Here is a 19761-nt window from a genome sequence, read left to right on the forward strand (position 1 = left end):
ATGATCCCTCAATAATGAAGAATTTCTTCCACGAGGAAAAAAAAAAAATCTATTCTCTGGCCAGGTTTTAGAGCCCTAAAGTTTTTTTTGTTTTTGTTTTTAAATGAGTGAACCAAGACAACCGTGAAGGTTGAGAACCGTGGTTCTCGGACCCCTTTCCCAGGCCCTGTGTCCTGGATACAGAGGCCACTGTCAACATGGGATGTGACACTACAGTGCCTGCCCCTCCAGAGGAGTCTGGACTGCTGTGTTTCACTCCAATGGCCCAAATGCTTGGGGCTGGTGGCATCTAGGTGGCTTATCCTCTCAGGAATCCCTCAGACCTCCTCTTTCTAGGCAGCGGATCCTCCACTCCGGGAGATCTCACGGGGGCTCCCGCTGCTCCTTCTGGGCCAAAGCCCTTTTCTATCCAAGAGTCATGACCATTCCCTTCATGAAAAAGACATGGGAAGGTGAGTGAATTCTAGAAAAGATAGGGGTGGTGACGAGCGAAGTTGAAGGTCCCCTCTGGGAATTTGGATTCCAGATTTTTCTTTATTCGGGTCACTGAAAAGACCCCCAGTGTGCCCAATTCTATAGACTTGCCCTCCCCTAGGAGATTAACAGGCCTTCCTTGTGGGTCGTCCAAAGGGACCACAGGGAGGAATTTCTCCACTTCTCAGGAAAGTTGTCCCCTGAGATTGACACGTTCCCAGCAGGCCAAGACACCGCTCCTTGCCTCTAAACGCTTCCTGAGACCAACACAGACTTGCCCTTATTTACAAATCAAATGCAATTAGAGACTGTCTTTCTTGAAATACGTATATATATTTTTTAAACAAGGAATGCCCTGTCATTTTTTATTAGGAAAATAAACCACATCCACCTAATACCCATTCTCATCCAAGCATCCCAAACCACAATTCTTATTTATGCAGGTAGACGCTGCACAAACCGCCACCACTACCACCACCGCTTCCATCCTTCTATAAATAAGAGGGAAGTAACAAAATACTCTGTGGTTCCAACAATTTTCCAGTTTCCCCTGACACTTCCAGTTGCACGGTAAATTGTTAGAACTGCAGATGATTAAAAATAAATCCTTTAATAAATTAATATTATTACTGGCTTTGGATTATTCCATTGCTAGTTTTGTTTTCTTGCGTTGATAATGCATACCAGTTTAACAAAGTGCATGCTTCTAAAAAATTTTTGAACTGGCAAGCTAAAATGATCCATGTCCTCTTTCCCACCCACCCCCCTAAAAAGAAGTTAATATAATTTAGAACCTAGCATTTAAAAAATATGGTCATGACACGTCTGGGAGAGAAGACCGCTTATGGAACATGCTTGGTTTGGCAGAATGATAAATCAAAAACCTCGTGGGTTTGGTTTTCCCCATTTTGTTTGGAAGCCGCTGAAAGCAGGTTATCAACAGAACTGTGTCATGGAAAAGAAAACCGTGAATACCTGATACTTTCCGTTTCGCCACACGGTGCACACACACACACACACATACACACACACGGAAGCACACGGGCATGTGTACTCCCTCACTCACACACAGTCCGTGCACGCACGCACACACACACACACAGCCACCCACCGCTTTGGGGAGGAGAGAGAGGAGTTAGGTCAGACAGCACGTGGGTGGGCACTCGCCGGCTGGCAGCCTGGTGTGCAACTTTGGGTTGGGTATCCTCTCAGCTCTGCCTGGTGGTCTCGGTCTCACACCTGTCCTGGGAAGGCCACCCCAGAGATGGGGCAGGCTGCGGAGAAATGTAAGGCATACTTCGCTGGGAAGGAAGGAAGAAATCCATGCTTCATGCTCAGACGCGAGTTTCAGAGGAGGACGGGCCTTTCTTTTTCCCTGTGGCCTGCTCTGTCTCGCCAGGAGGGGCGGGGAGGAAGGAAGGAAACCATGGGGTGGGGGGAGGGGAGGAAAAAAGGAAAGAAAATAATAGATAATGAGGACAACAGTAAAGGATACTAATAATAAGAAAGAACAAACGAGGTGGGCCAGTGGAACTCGAGGTCAAACAGGACAAGTGACTCTTTCTGCCTACGCCGCCCGCCCCGCACCCTAAATGGACTTCCGCCGTCTCATCAGCCTGTGGTTGTCGGTAAAGCTGTGTAACCCGGGGGAGATGGAGCTGATGGGGGACGGGAAGAGGCTGTTTTTCAATGTGCTTGGTGAGATCTCCTCGATCTTGTACGAGATGGAGTGGAAGTAGTGGGGGGCGAGCTTGGCGCTGAAGGAGTTCTGCTGGGCCACCGGGCGGCCTCCGTAATCCTGCGGGCGGTAGCAGGTGCAAGAGCACACGGACTGCAGGTCCGGGGCGTCCGCCTTGTACCGGGGCCGGCCCTGGCGTGCCTCCTCGGGGATGTGAATGACCATGCTGTTGCGGTTTCCGGCAAGGGACGCCCTCTCCTCGGCATCCCGCCGCTCGTCCTCGCTGTTCATGGTCAAGAACCTGAGGACCACCAGGTTGAGGAAGGCCCCGATGACAGTCAGCCCCACCAGGATATACATAAAGCTAAAGGCCACGTACAGTGGCTTCTTTTGCAGGGCGCCCTTGGTCTGCAGCGCCACGTAGTCCCCAAACCCAATGGTAGTCAACGTGATGAAGCAGTAGTAGTAGGCGTGAAAGAAGCTCCACTCCTCGCACTGGGAGAAGGCAGCCGCCCCGATGCACAGCGTCCCCATGCAGGAGAAGAAGCCCACGGTCACCATGTTCTCCATGGACACCTCCGTGTTGCGCATCCCGCAGCACTTCTTGATGCGCTTCAGCAGGTAGCGCACAAAGGTGTTCATCCGCTCGCCCAGGCTCTGGAACATGACCAGCGTCAGCGGGATGCCCAGCACCGCGTAGAACATGCAGAAGGCCTTGCCCGCGTCGGTGCCGGGGGCAGCGTGCCCATAACCTGAGGGGAGGGGTGAGAAAACAGGGAGAAGGAGTGAGGAGAGGTCCCCTGAGGTCTGGGGTGGGGTTGCACTTGGCATTTCAGGGAGGAAGGGGCTGGGGCAGGCCCATAACCCGGGAGGGAGAGCCAGTGAAGAAATGTCACTTGAGGTTGGGGTTGGGAAGGGAGTGCGGGCACTTCGATTGGGATGGAGGCTAGAGCATGCCTGCATCCTGGAGGGAGGAGGGAAAAGGAAGAATCAGGGAGGTGTCCTTTGAAATTTAGGGATGGGAGAGGTGCTCTTTGGGGCAGTTCAGAGGAGGGGGGCAGGGAGCATTTTGTTGTTTTTAGAGCAAAACAAAGTTTTTTTAAAAAGAAAAAGCAGCATCCTCACTAATAAGGCTGTGAGAGTAGTGAGGCCAAAGGACAAAATGAAGTATGGCCACTGTGGACCAACATTACTGTTGTAGACCAGGCTCTGGGCGGAGTCCTCATCCCACAGATCCTCACTCTGACCACCTAACAACCCTACAAACCAGGCATGATGAGTCTGATACAACAAGAACACTGAGCTCTGGTTACCTAACAGTAGGACACCTTGATTTCTTCAGAGGTGGGATTTGAACCCAGAGCTTTTGGGCACCAAGAACGAGGCTCAAAAGCAGAGAGTTTTGAATCCAGAGGAGTAACTGCACAGTGTAATACAAACACCAGGAGGGCAAAGACTTGTACCTGTTTTGTTCACTGCTGGATCCCCCACCCCTAGAGTAACACCTAGCCTGTAGAAGATTAATAAATGAAGGAATACGGTTGTGCCACTGTGTGACTCTGGGCTTCCCAGGAAAGAGGGAGCAAATAATCTTTCAAGAACCGTGCACGGGTAAGTGCTTTTGATACTCTTTGTGCAACTTCACAGCACGTCACTTCGTTAATCCCCTACATCCGTTGTGCAAAGCCGATTCTGTATTTCCTCGTGTTCAGAATGAGGATGGGGTGCTGAAAGGGTAAAGTTACCTGCCAGGTGCCATTCAGCTACTTGTTATTCATATCAGAGTCAGGATACGGTCTACACAATATGGCAGAAAGAACGCAAGACTCAGCAGGTTCAAGTTCTGAAACTAATACCGTCCAGAAAAAGGAAGAAAAAAAAAAAAACCTGAATCATGGGCAGCATTTGGACTGAGAGCTTGGAGGATGAACACAGCCTTCCTACATCTCAAATCCCCCCCCTCAAAAATGGCTTCCCTGATGTTACCCTGAGCCGTATGCTCATGGGCTCCTAGTCCTTTCACCAGCTGTATTATCCAGGGCTGGGAGGGGTGGTCTGGTGCCCTGGTTTCTTCATCTGTTACATGGGATCATAATAATTTTCAGGTGGGATTGTGCAGACCTGCTGAGTCAGACAGCCCCTAGTACAGGGCCTGGTACTCAGTAGGGACCAACCAGACCCCCCAAGACCTCCCCTGCCCCCTGTCTCCCACAAGAAACATCATCTGACTGCTCAAGCTCACACCTCTCTACCAGGACTTTATCACTTATGGTCTATCTCCCTCCCCTGGCAGGAATTCATGCCATGTCCTACCTACCCCAGGGGTCATATTCTCAGTAGAGAAATGACACCATTTGTTTGCTTCCAGGATGCCTTGTGTTCATCCTCTCTGACCGTCAATCCCACTGAACCAGTACTGAGCTCCAGCCCCTCAAAAACCCCATATTCTTTGCAAAAGAGGGAAAATGAAATGACAAAGTTGGAGTCAGGCCAGAAAGGATAGAATGGGGAAACCAAAGGCTGATGGGGAGAGCAACCAATCGAGAAATCCGACCTGAAGAAAGGCATCCCAGGAGCAAAAGAGAGAATAAGACCTAAAAACTCTGAAGAAATAGCCAAAATTAACCAAATTTGGTGAAAGACACAAGCTTATAGATTCCAGAATCCCAGGGACCTCCAAGTAGGATAAACACAAAGACCACCACACATCAAACTGCTGAAAACCAGAGAAAAATCTTGTAGGCAGCCAGAGAGAAACAAGACCTCACATAGAGAACACTTTTGAATACGTCTTCCTTCTAATCATGAACATTGGGAGCCTGAAAACACTAGAATAACATCTTTAAGGGGCTTAGAAAAAAAAAAAAAAAGACTGTTAACCTGGAATTGTCCATCCACAGGAAATATCCTTTAAGAATGAAGTCAAGATACATTTTTACATTAAAGAAAACGTGTTACCAGTAGATCTACAGAGCATAATTACTAAAGGAAGTTCTTCCTAGAGGTAAATGATACCAGATGGAGACTTAGGTCTTCAGGAAAGAATGAAGCACGTCTCGGTAAACAAGTGGGTTTATATTTATACAAAATGCAGGGGTGGGAATCCCACTCTACCTCTAGATAGCTCACCTGCGTAGCTGACACAAAAGCCAGATGGATGGTGGGAAAACAGTAGACTGCTGGAGACTTACTAAGGCGGTAATATTAGTTAATGGCTCCGGATGGGATATATTTACTGGAGGAAGCCAACACAGCATTTGCTGAATCAAAAAAAAAAAAAAATTGCACCTGGGGTGCCCAGACCCACCCATTCCTGTCAGCAGCAGTTTCCTCATGTGGCCCGGACAGCAGTACGTCTGCAGACCCCGTGTCGGGGCGTGTTGGGTTTCCGGCCATCTGTCACACTGCAGAATGGAAGGACTTCATCATTCCAACACCCCACGGTGTATCTCACCGCCACATTACAGTGCGAACAGGCCTCAGTAAGAGTGTGGGAGACGAACGCCACCAACGTTCAGGGCCTTCCACATTAATGCATCTCCTAGGGCCCCGTGGTTTGGGCACAGGACTATTCCCGCTACGGTGAGAGACAAGTTGCTGAACACGCAATGCTTCCGGGAAAGAGGCAGCCAGGCAGGCCATCATCAATTTCCCCAACCGGACGCACCCATCTCCACCCTGCTCTCTGGTTTCCAGTTAGTGGGTCAGGAGGTCAGAGGAAGGGAGGAAGGGGAGGACCTTGGTCACAGGCTGCCTCTGCCAGCAGGTTCACAGCATAAAGCTACTCTCTACACTTCCAGTAACTATTCCCAGCTCTCCATCACGGCTCGTCCAGAATGCCACGCCTTCCCTCCACCCGACCCACACTTTCCAGAAGAGTCTATAAATAGCCCACTGATTGAGAGTGCTGCTTCCTGCACAGGCCCTACTGATACGCTATGCGTAGTCTCCCCTGGATCTGCTCACCGTCTCTGCTGCTACAACGCTCCAGGCACCGTAGGTGGACAGGTCCACACACATCGTGTCTACGACCAGGTAATGCATAAGCCATGTGTGTAATACACAGATGTAGCGTCTGCAGGTGCTCTGTGCAGAAGACGTATGGCTTACACTTGGAACCTCACGAACAGTATGTACGTGTGGGTCGGGGAACACCCGGACTTGGAACACGCAGGCACACACACCACAGATCTACCAGTACGTAAAAGCATACACGACATGCCCAGAGCAGACCCGCATTCACCAACAGACTTTGTCTCCGCAGACCGTGTGTGTGTGTGCATGCAGAGAACACTCAAGGCACAGGATGTGCGCACATTTATGTATATGCTGCACGGATTGCACATATTTATGACTCACTAGGCTACACAGTATCTGCAAGCTACAGGTGTAAGATGAGAAAGAACAAAATGTGCATGTGCCAGATCGTGGAAAGCCTTCCTTCCTTCCCAAGGCAACAAGGTACAAATCTCCAATGTTCTCACAGAACCAGTGTACCAGCTCAGACTGTTTTTTTTTTTCAAATGTGAATGAATGAATGAATGAATGAATGCACTCTGGCTTCCCTGGGTTGGGAGCCATATTCACCAATTCTGACGACCTTTGCTCGTCATGGGGGACCCACAGGGACTGACTTCCCCCAAATCTCCCAAGGGGCTCCAGGCAGCCAGCCAGCCCATGGCCAGGGCCTCCCTCAGTGCCCGGCACAAGGGGGGGCCTTAGAGGCTGAGGGCATGGGTGTCAAGGCCACAGAGGACCCCCAGGCTGAGGGGGTCTGTTCTCCTTCTCTCATCCCCCAGCCCCCACTTGGGATCAGTCCTGGGAGCTCACGAGCTCCATCTCTGTCCCGGTTTTCCCTCTACGTCCCCAGGCTCCCCAGGCACCAGGGCCAGTTCCTCCTCCACCTCCCAGTCCCGCAGAGGCCACATAACCTCAGGAATCCCACAGAGGACTATACCGGTTGCCCTTCCACCACTGGAAATGAATAATTCATCCTTTTGGGAAAGCGATGTCTAAAAACAATTTACGCAGGGTTCAGGAGGCATGCACAGGGCACAGAAGAGATACTGAAACCAGGCTGTCCCGGATGGATGCCTCCGGGTGGCCGCCATGTGACCTCCGCGGAGTCCCTCCATTCATGGGCCCCATGTGGAACAGGAGGCTGAGAAAGGGAGAGGCGGCCAGCCTGCAGCCGCCCTGCAAGACATGGGGCCACCCTTCCAAAGCCCCACTCTGAAAAGCTGTGAGGACTCTGCTCTGCCACTCTTGGGCTTCCCAGAAGGATGCCTCAGTGTCCCCATCTGTGAAATGGGGCCAAGGACAGGGAGCAGAGAGAGATGAAGCTGGAATGAGAAGCAGGGCCTCCCGCTGGAGCTGAGCCCCCACCCCAGGCTGGCATTCAGATGCTGGGTGCAGGCTTTCTAGCGCCCAGGTGCCCTTGCGGGTCCTCAGCCAGCTGGGCCTGGGCCTGACGGAAGGCCCCAGCAGCCTGCTCGCTCTGTGCCGGCTCCCACCCCCAAACCCAGAGTGGGGGCTGGGGGGCTTCCAGGGCAGCACCGCCCCCCCTCCCGACTGCGCTCCTCTCTCACCCATGGACACTGGCTTCCCTGCTGGAGTCACAGCTGAGGCCACCGTGGGCCGGGTCATTGCCCGAGGTCCTCTCCTCCCTCCTCCCACTGTCTCCTGGCCAGACCGTGGGCTCTTGGGACAGTACTGCCCACTCCTGACTCACCTCTGCGATCTCAGAGTACAGCACGGGGGAGGCACTCAGAACCTAGAGGGATGCATCACCGTGCAAATGATCTCTGGGTCCAGGCACCGCCTGGAAGCCCCGGCCAATCGCGAGGCCGCCGCAGCGGAGCCCAGGACACCAGCTCATCCAGTCTCACTCCATGGCCCCTTCAGTATACTTAGCCCGCCTCCCTGACCTGTCCTAGGAGAGGCTTGCGGAGAAGAGGCCTGCATCCCCCGGCTGCGGCTAGGTAACAAGATGAGCAGGCTCCAGCCTTCCGGAGGCGAGAGACACAGGGAAGGAGCCTAATAAAACTAATCATTTCTGTTGGGTCTGGGGCTCCCTGAAGAACCAGCTGCGGCTAGAAGGCAGCCCTCCCTTGGAAGATGCCTCGTGCTCCTCCTTCCTCGCCGGCTGCTCCCAGACTTTCCAGAAGTTCACTAAGTATGAGAAGTTTCCCAGACCTGGCTCCTCCACTGAGCAGCGTTTCATTAAAGATGCTCTGAGTGTCCAGCAGACTCTGTCCACTGTGAAGAGTAAGTAAGGCAGCCGGGCACCGTAGGTCACAGACCAGCCTCGCTCCTGGCACGCCGGTGCTCAAGAGCTGTCTGTGGCTCCCTCTGGCTCCCTGGGGATCTAAGGCCCGTCAACAGCTGGCCTAAGTGACTTTCCCAGGCCTGCCTACCCAGCACTTCAAGGTTGGCAAGGCTTCCCTGCTGTGGGGTGCCCCTCCCCGAAGCCTGCCCTCATCGCCTGGCCAGAGGACAGTGACCTAACTTTGAATTCCCATGCCAGGACACTGCAGCGGGGTGGACCAGGCTGGCCCTTGGGGACGCTGAGTGATCACCCCCCTCCCCAGGCACCCTCATTCGGGTGAGCAGCAGCGGCCATCACAGCCAGGTGCTGGGGACCGACCAGCCCTGCACTGGGACGGAGGTGGCTACACAGGGACTGGGCAGTGGGACCTCGCTGCTGGAACAGGATGAAATATTTATAAAGGACACACAAGGATTTTGTGCCGATAGGAATTAAAATAGGCACACTTCCCATTAAAGAATGAGTCAGGGTGGCTTTGAGCAGGGAGGTGCCGGGGAGGGGAGCTGCCCTCGGCCCCTCGCGCTTCCTGGCCGGCTCCTCACTCGGTTGCACCGCAAGCATCCCACTCATCCACCCTCCCACGGCGCTGGCCTCGCTCGAGCCCCCGAACGAGCTCTGCGTGATTATTAAGACCCAGGTGTCTGCAAACACCAAAGAGGAAAATGACTCATGGGGTCTGTCGGGGACAGAGAGGCGGAGAGTGGGCAGGAAGGGTCTGCAGGAGGTCCCTTGGCAGCATCAGTAAGTCCCCAGGTCGGCGTCTGGCTCCGTCTGCCACCTGCCGACCGTGACCTGGGGAAGGCCGCCCAGACCCCCGAAGCCAGGGCTCGCTCTCCGCAACGGGGACTGCACGGCCAAGCAGTCCCTTCCAGATACGACAATGCTGCTCCACGTTCACCTGAGAGGGATGCCCCTTGTCGCACCCGCCCCGGGCAGGGCCGTCCCTCTTGCAGTGTCACACAACTGGGGGCCACCACACGGGCTTGGTTTCAACCCCCCGAGAGGGAACGATGCTGCTTGTAGGTTCTGACTGGGTTGCCAGCCACGCACTGAACCAACGAGTCCTTTTCTGCTCTTTTCTGCTGGGGTATGACGTCCGGAGCCACTGAAGTCATTTCAGCACCACGAGGATGAGCACAACCTCGGAGAACTCCCTGACCCGAGAGACAGGATGTGTCGTTCCACCCCTGGGCCTGAGCCCAGCATCGAGTCAGCCCTACTCACGGTCCAGTCTGCTCCCCAGTAAGTCTTTTGGCCTCAGCCAGCGCTTTGACTGCAAGTGATTGACACTTACCCTGCTCTACACCTGAGCGTGACCACAAATCACCAAGAATAGTTTTGCACGGATAACACAGCCCTCCGCAATTCGCATGCCCCGCACCTGACGTGGCCTCTCTTACAAGCACCTCACATCCCTCTGCGGGGAGCCGGGTGGGTGGGGAAGGTGGCTGGGGCGGAGGGCACAATCTGGACCTCTGAAAAAGATGCACCCCAGCCCGGCCACAGGCAAAGGTGACCCAACCTCCTGATTTTTAAGGAGAAGCTAGAAATATGAATTTCTTTAAATGTGGAATCTAACTGATGTCTGATGAGGCATTTAATTTTTTTTAAAGATTTATTTATTTGAAGGGAGGGACGAGTAGAGGGGGATGGAAAAGCAGATTCCCCGCTAAGTAGGGAGCCCTCCGCTAAGTGGGGCTCGATCCCAAGACCCTGAGATCATGACCTGAGCCGAAGGTCACTGATGGAGCTGCCCAGGCGCCCCTCTGAGCCACCTGTGCCACATAAGATTTTATTTATTTATTCATGAGAGAGAGAGAGAGAGAGGCAGAGACCCAGGCAGAGGGAGGAGCAGGCTCCATGCAGGGAACCCGATGTGGGACTCAATCCTGGGTCTCCAGGGTCATGCCCTGGGCCAAAGGCGGCACTGAACCGCTGGGCCACCCGGGCTGCCCCTGTGCCACGTTTTAAAATGTCTAAACAAAATAGACCATCTGTTTGTCTAAAACAGAGGTCATGATGCTCCAGAAGTGGGGGAAAGGAGGAGAGGCGGGAAAGGGGAGACGGGGGAACAAGTGAAGTTTTGAGAGCCCTGCCACATGCCACACGCCACTGCTCACCACCCTCCCTCCAGGGCCGAGTCCGCCGGGGCAGCAGACGCTGGCCATTCCACTTCACAGATGCACAAACCAAGGCAGCGAGAGGTGCCATCGTCCCTAGGGGCGCCTCCCCAAGTGGGCCGAAGCCAGCCCTGCCCCCCACACCCAAGTGGGCATGGTCCTCCTGGGTAGACTGAGGCCCCTCCTACAATCCCCGTGGGGAACTCTGCTCCAGAACACGCGAACCCACTTCACAGATGAGAACACTGAGACTCTCTACCCAGGGCCCCAGGCTGCCAAATCCCAAGCCCTCAGCCCTTCTTGGAGCCACGAGCAGAGGCCCCGGTGACTTGCTTATTCACGGGTTTGGCACCCTGTGTTCTGTGGAGGAAAATCAGCAGATTTAGGGTTTCACTGAATGAAAAGAACAATTCTCTCATAGGCTTTTAAAATTATTAATTTCCCAAATGGCTCCCTTTGGGTTTCCCTTCATCTTACGTCTAAAAATTTATTTTTGAACAACATACAAGTTCACAAGGCATGAATTTCCGATAAGAGCTCATGACGGGCCTCCCTGCCCTTCTGTCCGGTGTGAGGCTGGGCAGGCCAGACGCGGGGGGCTGGGTGTGGACCCCCGGGCGCCTGCACACTCAGCACGTCCACCTGCGCCCGCTCCCGCACCTCTGCCAAGTGGACATTTCATCTTCTCGCTGGTCTGTGGTCACCCCTCAGGGGCACCCCTCGGACCGCGGGTGCCCAGAAACCCCGGCCCAGGCTCTGCGGTGCCTCCTCCCAGCTCTGCGGCTGCGCCTCTGCCCCCCGGGTTCCTTCTCATTACGAGGAGCCAGTGCAACGAGCAGCATTATCCCAATTTATGAATGAGGACGCAGCCCGGGGAACCGTGTGTGCGTCCCCTCTAGTCCCCACAGTGGCCCTGCAAGGCGGGCATCAGGGAGCCCTCAGGGGTGCAGGTGCATCCCGGCGGCCCTGTCGCCGACCGCGTGCCCACTGGGACATCAGTAGAACAGCGAGAGGCGGGGTTTGCTTGGCAGCTTACTCTGCGCTCAGCACAGACCCAAGCCACGAAGAAATACATCTCCTTAAAAATTATTTTTAGCAGTTCTACTCCTAGGTCTGTAGCCCCAAGGGTTAACAATAAGTATTCAAATGCTTGTACACCCACGTTCACAACAGCCAAGAGGGAGAGACAACCCAAATGTTCGCCCGTGGATGAACGGACATGCAACGTGTGGGCCCGTCCTCCCTGCCGTGGAATATTACTCGGCCTCGAAGAGGGAGCGTATTCTGATACACAGAAGGAAAGATCGTGCAAAGGGAAAGACGCCAGATACCACGGACACATACCGCAGGAGCCTGTTATAGGAAGTGCCCAGAACAGGCAAATCCACGGAGGCAGGCAGCAGGTCCTGCGAGGCTGGGGAGGGAAGAGGATGGAGGGGCTGCCTGCTGGGTCCGGGGGTTTTCTCTGGGGTGAGGATACAAGGGTCCTGGAACTAGACACAGGTGGTGGTTGCCCAGTCCTGTGAATCTACTAAATGCTGCTGGACTGAAGACATGAAAAGCAAAACTCTCCCTGCTTTGTCCCTGAGGATGAGGGAGGGATGGGGGAAAGGAGGGAGGGAGGGAGGGAGGGAGGGAGGGAGGGAGGGAGGAGGGGGGAGCCTGGGGGTCTTGTGGGGTTTCTGGGAGGAGGCGCTGAGCTGACCGGGGTCCTGGGGCCTCGGGGGCGGGGTGGGGGAGACTAAGGCCACTCCGGAGAAGCCCAGGCTCTCGGCAGCAGCACCGTCCTTCCTACTGGGGGTGGGTGGGGTGAGGATGCAGCCTTAACACCGGCTGACCAGAGGACCACCCCCCGGTCAGCACCCACGGCTCGCTGGGCTCCCTTACCCAACCCCCCCCTTGGGCCTCTGGGTGGACGTGAGGGACGTTAGCCCTGCAGCAGCCACAGGACACCTCTGCTGACAGGAGGGCCCGGGATGCAGCCCTGAGAGCACAGCCCCTGGGGGAAGGGGGGAGATTCGGGGCAAAGGGCCTGGAGCAGGGTCCAGAGGCCGGGTCTGCCCAGCAGCGCCCTTCCACCGGCCGGGAGGACCAGGCTGGAGGCGGCCAGGGGCAGGCTGTGGTCCAGCCGGCGCTCTCCTGTCACGAGCTGGCAAGGCACCCATCTCGCAGGGCTCCCAGCCCCAACGCTGTAGGCACCCAGGGCAGGACGAGGTCAAGGTCAGCACCCCAGGCCTGGACCACAGGGGCACGGCCCTGCGCCCCCAGACCACTTGGCTTCCACAGAGGCGCCTCTGCCACGGGGCAGGGAGGCGTGTCTAGGGCTGGGATGGCTGGAGGCCGCCGTCCCTCCCTGTCCCCCTGTCCTCCCACCGTCGGGCCCTCCCTGGGGCCCGCACCGCAGACAGCCGGCAGCGACGGGAGAAGCACGGGCGCCCTCTGGCGGGCACTGGGCCCCAGGCCTGCTGCAGCCCCGTCGCCCTGGGACCCCAGAGCCAGGGACCCGCCCTTGTGCCCAGCGGCTCCCCACAAGTCCGCATCAGCACTGACGACAGGGAAACCCTCTAACGCGGAGCCCTGACCACCATCACCGTGACTGCGGGCGTCGCCTGGGCCAGGAACTGAGCCAAGTGGCTTACTGCTCGCTCGTCCTGGGGGAGAGGCCGCCCTGGCAGGTGCCGCGGGGCAGGGGGGGACGGGGGGGTGAGGCGTCCCTTACCTCCCCGACCTGGGCTCCCACTGCAGGCCCCTGACCCCACCATGGGGACAGTGGTGCCTGCGCCTTCCAGAACATGCCGGAAACCTGCCTTTTCTTTCCCGCCTCCTGCGAGCCTCCACCCCCACCCCCCGAGGAAGAGCTCTCCCCTCTGCTGGTCGTCCCTCCTCTTCCCCTCACCCACAGTACAAGATCCTCTCCCCGAAAAAGACACTAGAAGCAAAGGCGGCAAAACTAACCCACAACTAAAAACTGAAGTTCATAGGAAAAAGTACATAAAACTTGGCTGACTTTTGAAAGTTTGCAGCAGGATTAAGGACACGTGAGGCCCAGCAGGGCCTGACACCTGCTCGTCAAGTGGTAACGAGTACGGCCTCGGTCTGATGGAGACTGACTTCCAGAACTAACTCGGCCTGGCGTGCAGGAGAGGGAGGGAGCCCGCGGGGTTCACGCCGTTCACAGTGGACGGAACGGGGTCGGGGGACCCGCAGAGCCTGGGAGGCCAAGTTACTCCCGGCCCGCAGGCCGGCAGGTCGAGGCGGGCTGTCCTCCGTGGGACAGGGCCCCGTGCTCTTCAAGGGCCCCCCGCACACGTGCCACCACCTCCGAGACAGGGCTCTCCTCCTTACCCCGAATCTCCAGAGGAGCTCTGGACGCACAGAGACCCAGGTGACACGGCATCACAGGGCCTGACACCAACACCCTCGTCCCTTATCTGTGAAATGGGCACAATTCAGGCGCCAATGGGCCCTGGGGAGCAAAGGCCAGGGTGCACAGCCGGAGCTGAACACGGTCGCCTACCAACGTCCATGCCTCCGGGTCGCCTAAGCAGCTAGATGAAGCAGGGGGTGTTGCATCTGCGGCTTCTCCACCACGGCGTCCTGACCTGGGTGTTCATGGGGATCGGACGGCCGGGGATCTTAGGACAGTGCAGGTCCCGGGTCGGGGGGTCGGGGGACTGCTGGGGGCCTGGGACTCTGCATGGCTATCAGAGCTCCCGCTGCACAGGAAGGGCCGACAGAGAAGCCAGGGCACAGCAGCGCCGACAGGGGTCCGAGGCCTGGCGACGCCACCAGGCCTTGTCTTAGGCCCGTCCCTGCTGGCAGATCGGAACTTGGTTCCCGCTCCACACTTGTGGGAGCCTGATGGCTGCGAACTCGCTTCCGGGGCCCCAAGTGCCGAGAGATGCTCATTGTGTCAAAGAGCAGCAGAAGCGGGAGGATTCCCACCCCCATGCTCACGGCTGGCCCGTGCTGGCCCTGCAAGGGGACGCGGCCTGTGGCCTGGGTGACTCAGTGCCAGCAGCAGGGTTCCTGCCGCCCACAAACACCGGCCTCCTGAGTCTCTCACTCTGAGCGTCTCTCCCCCTCCCTTCCCCTCCTCTCCTGCTCTCCCTGGAGATGCAGGGGCCTCAGGGTCTCTGGAGGACAGAGTGACCACGCAGAGCGTGGAGAGGAAAAGTCACTTGTGCTGCACTGAGTCCCTGAGCTCAGGGACAGCACGTGCTGCGTGGCTCCCTCACCGTAAGAACTTCGGAGACGTTACCACTTACCAGCTTGAAGGCCGAACCCCAGAAGCTGGTATGTGCGGACTGACCTCACCCCCCAGACCCAGAGACAGGCCTCACTGGGGGGCAGCCACACAGCCCGTGTGCACTGTCCTCACTCGGCCAGGGGTCAGCACTGGGACAGTCACGTCCGTCTCACGGGAGAGGAAACAGGATCTCAGGCCCTGTGCACGTGTGTGGGCACACACATATTTGGACACAGATGCAGAGACATGTACACACATGTGCACAGATGCAGAGGTGTGTATGCACAAAGATGCAGAGGCGTGCACACAGACTCACAGACACACGCAGACCCAGAGGCATGCACGTACATATACCTGCAGATGCGAGATGTGCACACACACCAAGAGACATTCACAGATTCACACATATAGACGTGCACATACACACCTGCAGATGCAGACATGCAGAGATGTGCACACACAGACGTTCATAGATTCACACACAGACGTGCACACACACACCTGCAGATGCAGAAACATGCACACAGACACAGATGTGCACACACATTCACAGATTCAGACACATTCACAGAGTCACACACAGATGCACAGATGTGTGCGTGTACACAGACATGCACACAGACACACATGCATGCAGAGATGTGCACAGACTCACACACAAACCTGAATCTGTGGCCCTGGACACACTGTGGTGAAGAATAACTTTAAAAGGAGCAAGATAAAACTGAAGAGCATTAGGAGCCCCAGTCCCCCACTTGCCTAATTTTTAACAGTAAACACGCATTAAACGTGTGTGCTTATGAAAGCGCAGAACAATGCCTGGCACCCAGCCTTTCTGCCCTCGGTTTCCTTGTTGGCAAATCAAGAACAACAACAGTGCCAGCCTCTTGAAGCTGCAAGGATTAATTATTTCAGCCAAGTCACTTGCCCAAGGACATACAGCTATTAGGTGGACGATCCTCAATTGCCACAAAACCATCCTGTGTCAAGCTCTTTTAAAAATGCTGCCTCCGGCCCCTGCAAGAGCCGCACACGCAAGTGCACACATGTGCGTGCGCACACTGCCCAGCCCTCCCTCATACAAGAGTAACCCGAGGTGTCCCCCGGTCTCAAGGCAGAGTGAGTGGAAAAACCCAGGCTTCAAGGCAGACCCGACTCCGGTTCATCTGTGCGACTTCAGCTCGGGCTTCGGCATCCTGCTCCTGGTCTGTCCTGGAGACCAAGTCCACACCGTCCTTTCCCCAGGGCTTGCTGGGAGTGTTCGAGATCACGGACACACATACCAGGCATGGGCCTCCTAATATCAGGGTCCTCTCCCTGGACCCCCAGGTGCTCTGATTTTTGCCTTTCCATTTCCAAGATGCCCCGTAAATGCTGTCAGTGAGCTCGTCGCAGGTGCACACGACTCTTATTTCTTCTGCCTTACGCCTCGGGATGTCTGCACATGCTGCACTGCGGGCCTTGAAGACCCCTCCTCTGCTCCACACACAGCCTGCCTGCAGGATCACCTCCTTTTCCCTCAGCCTTGGGGACCCACGGTGCAGAGTCAAAGCGCTCCTGCTTCTTGGCTCCCTCAGGCTGGTGGTCTCAAGCTCAAATGGCCCGTGGGACCAGGGAAATGCCATCGACAAGGAAGCAGGGCTTGCCTGAGAGGTCAGAGGGCGATGGAGACCCCGAGGAGGGGGGGGAGCTGCCAGGGAGCTCCAGCAGGTTACTGCTTTGAGGGAGAGAGGCCTGGGAAGGGATGGGGGGGCCTGACCTTCCCCTTCTCTGAAAGGCAGGTATTCAGGTGCACGTGAATGGGGTGCAGGCCGCGCGTTTGCCAAGCCTGTCCAGTACTGACAAGGCCTCCTCCTCTCAGCAAGAGGCACCTGTGTCCGTGTGCCAGCGGTCTGCCCCTGTGCCTGTCGCCCTCACTCCCTGCAGGGCCTGCAGATCACGAGGACAGCAAGTCCACCGTCACCAGCCATCCCTTGAGGCCTCCCATGCCTGCCTGTCCCCTGCAAAGGGCCCACTGTAGAAGCCGCCTTGGTTATCTGCACTGGGGGGCCATCCATCCCCGCCCCCCAGGCCAGCAGGAGCACCTCAAGGGCGAGCTCTGACCCCCACCTGTTTCAGGAGCCGTGCCTGGCACATGGGAAGAGGCTGCTTGCCAAACGGCTGGACAAGGAAGGTCCCCTGTGGTGTCTCTCCACCTGGCATCGTTACGCACGGGATGGAAAGTTTGAGGGAACAGCCTCCTCGGGTGGAGGGACAGAAGGTAGTTTCTAAATAAGTTCGCCAGGCAGGCCAGGCTTGCCCTGGGTTCCTCAGTGAGGGGCCCCCCTCCTGGGGTGTGTGGGACCCGTGTTTTGTCAGAAACTTTCAGAGCCTTTGTCCCAGGGCCTAGGAGCCATCTGTGGACAGGCGGAAGCCACCGACGCCGACACGCTGGCCAGGGACCCGGGGCAGCCCTGCTGGTCCCTGCCTGGGTCACCACCTGCATCTTGCTCTGCTGCATGCAGACCCCAGAAGCAGGGGTGGGCAGGGGTCTGCGGGCAGGGTCAGGCATGCATTGCCTGGCACGGAACACTCTAGATCCTGGTTATTTATTCACAGCCATACGGAGCCCCCAGCATCCTGTACGTAGTAGAGCCTCAGTACAAATTTGTGAAAACAATGACTAAACTAAAACAAAACCATTAAGAACATAACGATGTCAGCTGTGCGCCAGGCACCGTCCGAGACCCCAAAGTGCCCACAGTGGGTACAATTACTACGCCCATAATTCAAACAAGGGAACTGAGGTTTGGTCACTCAGCTGACCACCTGGCAAAGTGGGGATCTGCATCCAGACCCCTGCCTGCCCCAGAGCTCTGGCCCCATGCCCCCCTGCTGCCAGGGTGAGGTCCAGTGTCCCAGGGGAGGATGGAAGTAGGGAGCCTGGCTGGCCGAGGGGCGTGGGCGCTGGCGCCGAGCAGGGAAGGAGGCTGGGGCGGGGAGAAGGGGAGGCATCAAAGAGGCAGGTGGGAACTCCTGAGGTGGACAGGAGGCAGGCCGAGGGCTCGGACATCAGGGCGTACACCTGCCTTTATAGGAACAGACTGTCACAGTCCCTGGTGGGGACATTGCCTTCCTTTATATCTCGGAAGATGAAATGGATCTGTCTTCCATTTCTGCATCCCCAGTGTCCGGCACAGGTGGGCACTTTAACTCCATCCAAGCAACAGGTGGTTGCTGAGCACCTAGCAGGTGTCAGGCACTGGGGAGCCTGCGGCAGTGGTGGCCACGGTGACGGTGACCACGGGAATGACCATGGCATAAGGATGAGCGTGAGGACGGTGCTCCGCGGGGAGCCCTGTTCTAAAAGCTCGAAGTTCACTGTCGGTTCGCAGAAGGCACGATGATCACGAGGGTGTGAAGGAGAACCCGAGGGTGGGCCGCTAACGTCCCCAGGTCAAGGGTGATGACAGAGCTCCTAGAGAAGCTGTGCAGGGTCCCATCTCAACTAGCAAGCTCCCTGCCCCACCCCTCCCTGTGCATGGGATCAGGCCCTGAGCTCTGCACCTGCTGAGACCCCCACTGAGCCCCTCCCTATGCATGGGATCAGGCCCTGCGATCTGCACCTGCTGAGGCCTGCCCCACCCCTGCCTGTGCACGGGATCGAGTCCTGAGCTCTGCACCTGCTAAGACTCCCCCCCTCCCCCACCGTGTATGGGATCAGACCCCGAGCTCCACACCTGCTGAGGCCCTCTGGGCACACCCGCCCCATGGAGAAAGGCCTGCCCAGACACCTCCGTACCCACTGCAGGAAGCATTTACAAACAGAAGCTGGCCTCGATTCATCTCTCCAGAGCCATGGAGCCCTTTTAATTAAAGCAGCTGCCCAGCTGTCTGTGGATGAGGGATGGCCCTGGACTGTGCAAGAGCGGCCCTGCATCTGTCTTATTAGTGGCCTGGTGGCTGGGAGCTGCTTGTGCAGGGCGGGAAGACAGCCTCGGCCAAGGAGGTCCAACGGAGAGGACCGCCCCAGCCTGGGGTGCAGTAGCTCTGCCAGGACGGGCTGTCCCCGCTCAGCCCCGGGGGAAACAAGGACCAGCCTGGTTTCTGCGGCTATCGCAGGTGTGGGCCCCTCAGCCTCCGGAGCGCCCTGAGGACCAGCCTCAGATGCTGGCTGCAGGAAGGCTGCACTGGGGAAGGTGGCCTTCCAGGGATGGCCTGGGAAGACCACTGGGCTCAGGTCACAGACGTCCTCTCTGGGACTCAGTTTCCCCTCTGTCACTTGGGAGTGAGATTGGTCCTGCTGCCCGGGGTGGCTGTGAGGGCTAAAAGGAGTAACCTGGCCAAGCACTTGAACTCGGACGAAGGAGCGCCAGGTACACACAGCAACAGCCGTGTTGATGCTGGAAATAGCACAAGATGCCCATCTGTTCTGAGCTTCCTCCCCAGAGCACCGCGGGTGGCGTGAAACATCACAGACGTGAGGCACGTAGTGGGCCCTCAAAAACGTTAGTGGAAACCTAATCTGCCACCCCCATAGTTCCCCCCACCAAAACCTGCCCCCCCAACACAGTGCTCCCAGGACAGTCTGCTGGAAGAGCCAGGTGGTCTGGGAGCGGGAAAGCCATCCCTGCCAACAGGACGGGGCTGACATCCAGGGAGCTGGGCCCCGGCTGGCCTCAAGCTGGACTTGCAGTTATCCTGGTCACCTGACTGAGCCCGGGTTTCCTCATCTGTCGCAGGGAAAGCAACCCCCACATCGCGACACACACAGCCCAGGCCTGAGCACATGCAAGTCCCAACAGCGGTCACCCTTCCTCCCAAGCCAGCCCCGGGCCACCCCTGCATCTTTCTGCAAAATATCCCATGTCCCTTCCTTTTGAGGAGCCAAGTGCTCCCTAGCCCACTTCGCAAAGCATGGCCCCAAACCGTG

General features: G+C 56.8%; 1 protein-coding gene across 1 annotated transcript in view; it reads right to left on the bottom strand.

The window, feature by feature from the left end:
- Positions 1-787: 787 nt before the first annotated feature.
- KCNK9 (potassium two pore domain channel subfamily K member 9) overlaps positions 788-19761 on the bottom strand; it is a 77312-nt gene continuing 58338 nt past the window's right edge. Inside the window, exon 2 of the mRNA XM_035708081.2 lies at positions 788-2904. Within this exon, the coding sequence (XP_035563974.2) occupies positions 2063-2904 (842 nt within the window). The 3' untranslated portion in view covers positions 788-2062. The remainder of the gene's footprint in view (positions 2905-19761) is intronic.

Source organism: Canis lupus, chromosome 13, assembly GCF_003254725.2.
Source record: "Canis lupus dingo isolate Sandy chromosome 13, ASM325472v2, whole genome shotgun sequence".
NCBI classification, from domain to species: Eukaryota; Metazoa; Chordata; class Mammalia; order Carnivora; family Canidae; genus Canis; species Canis lupus.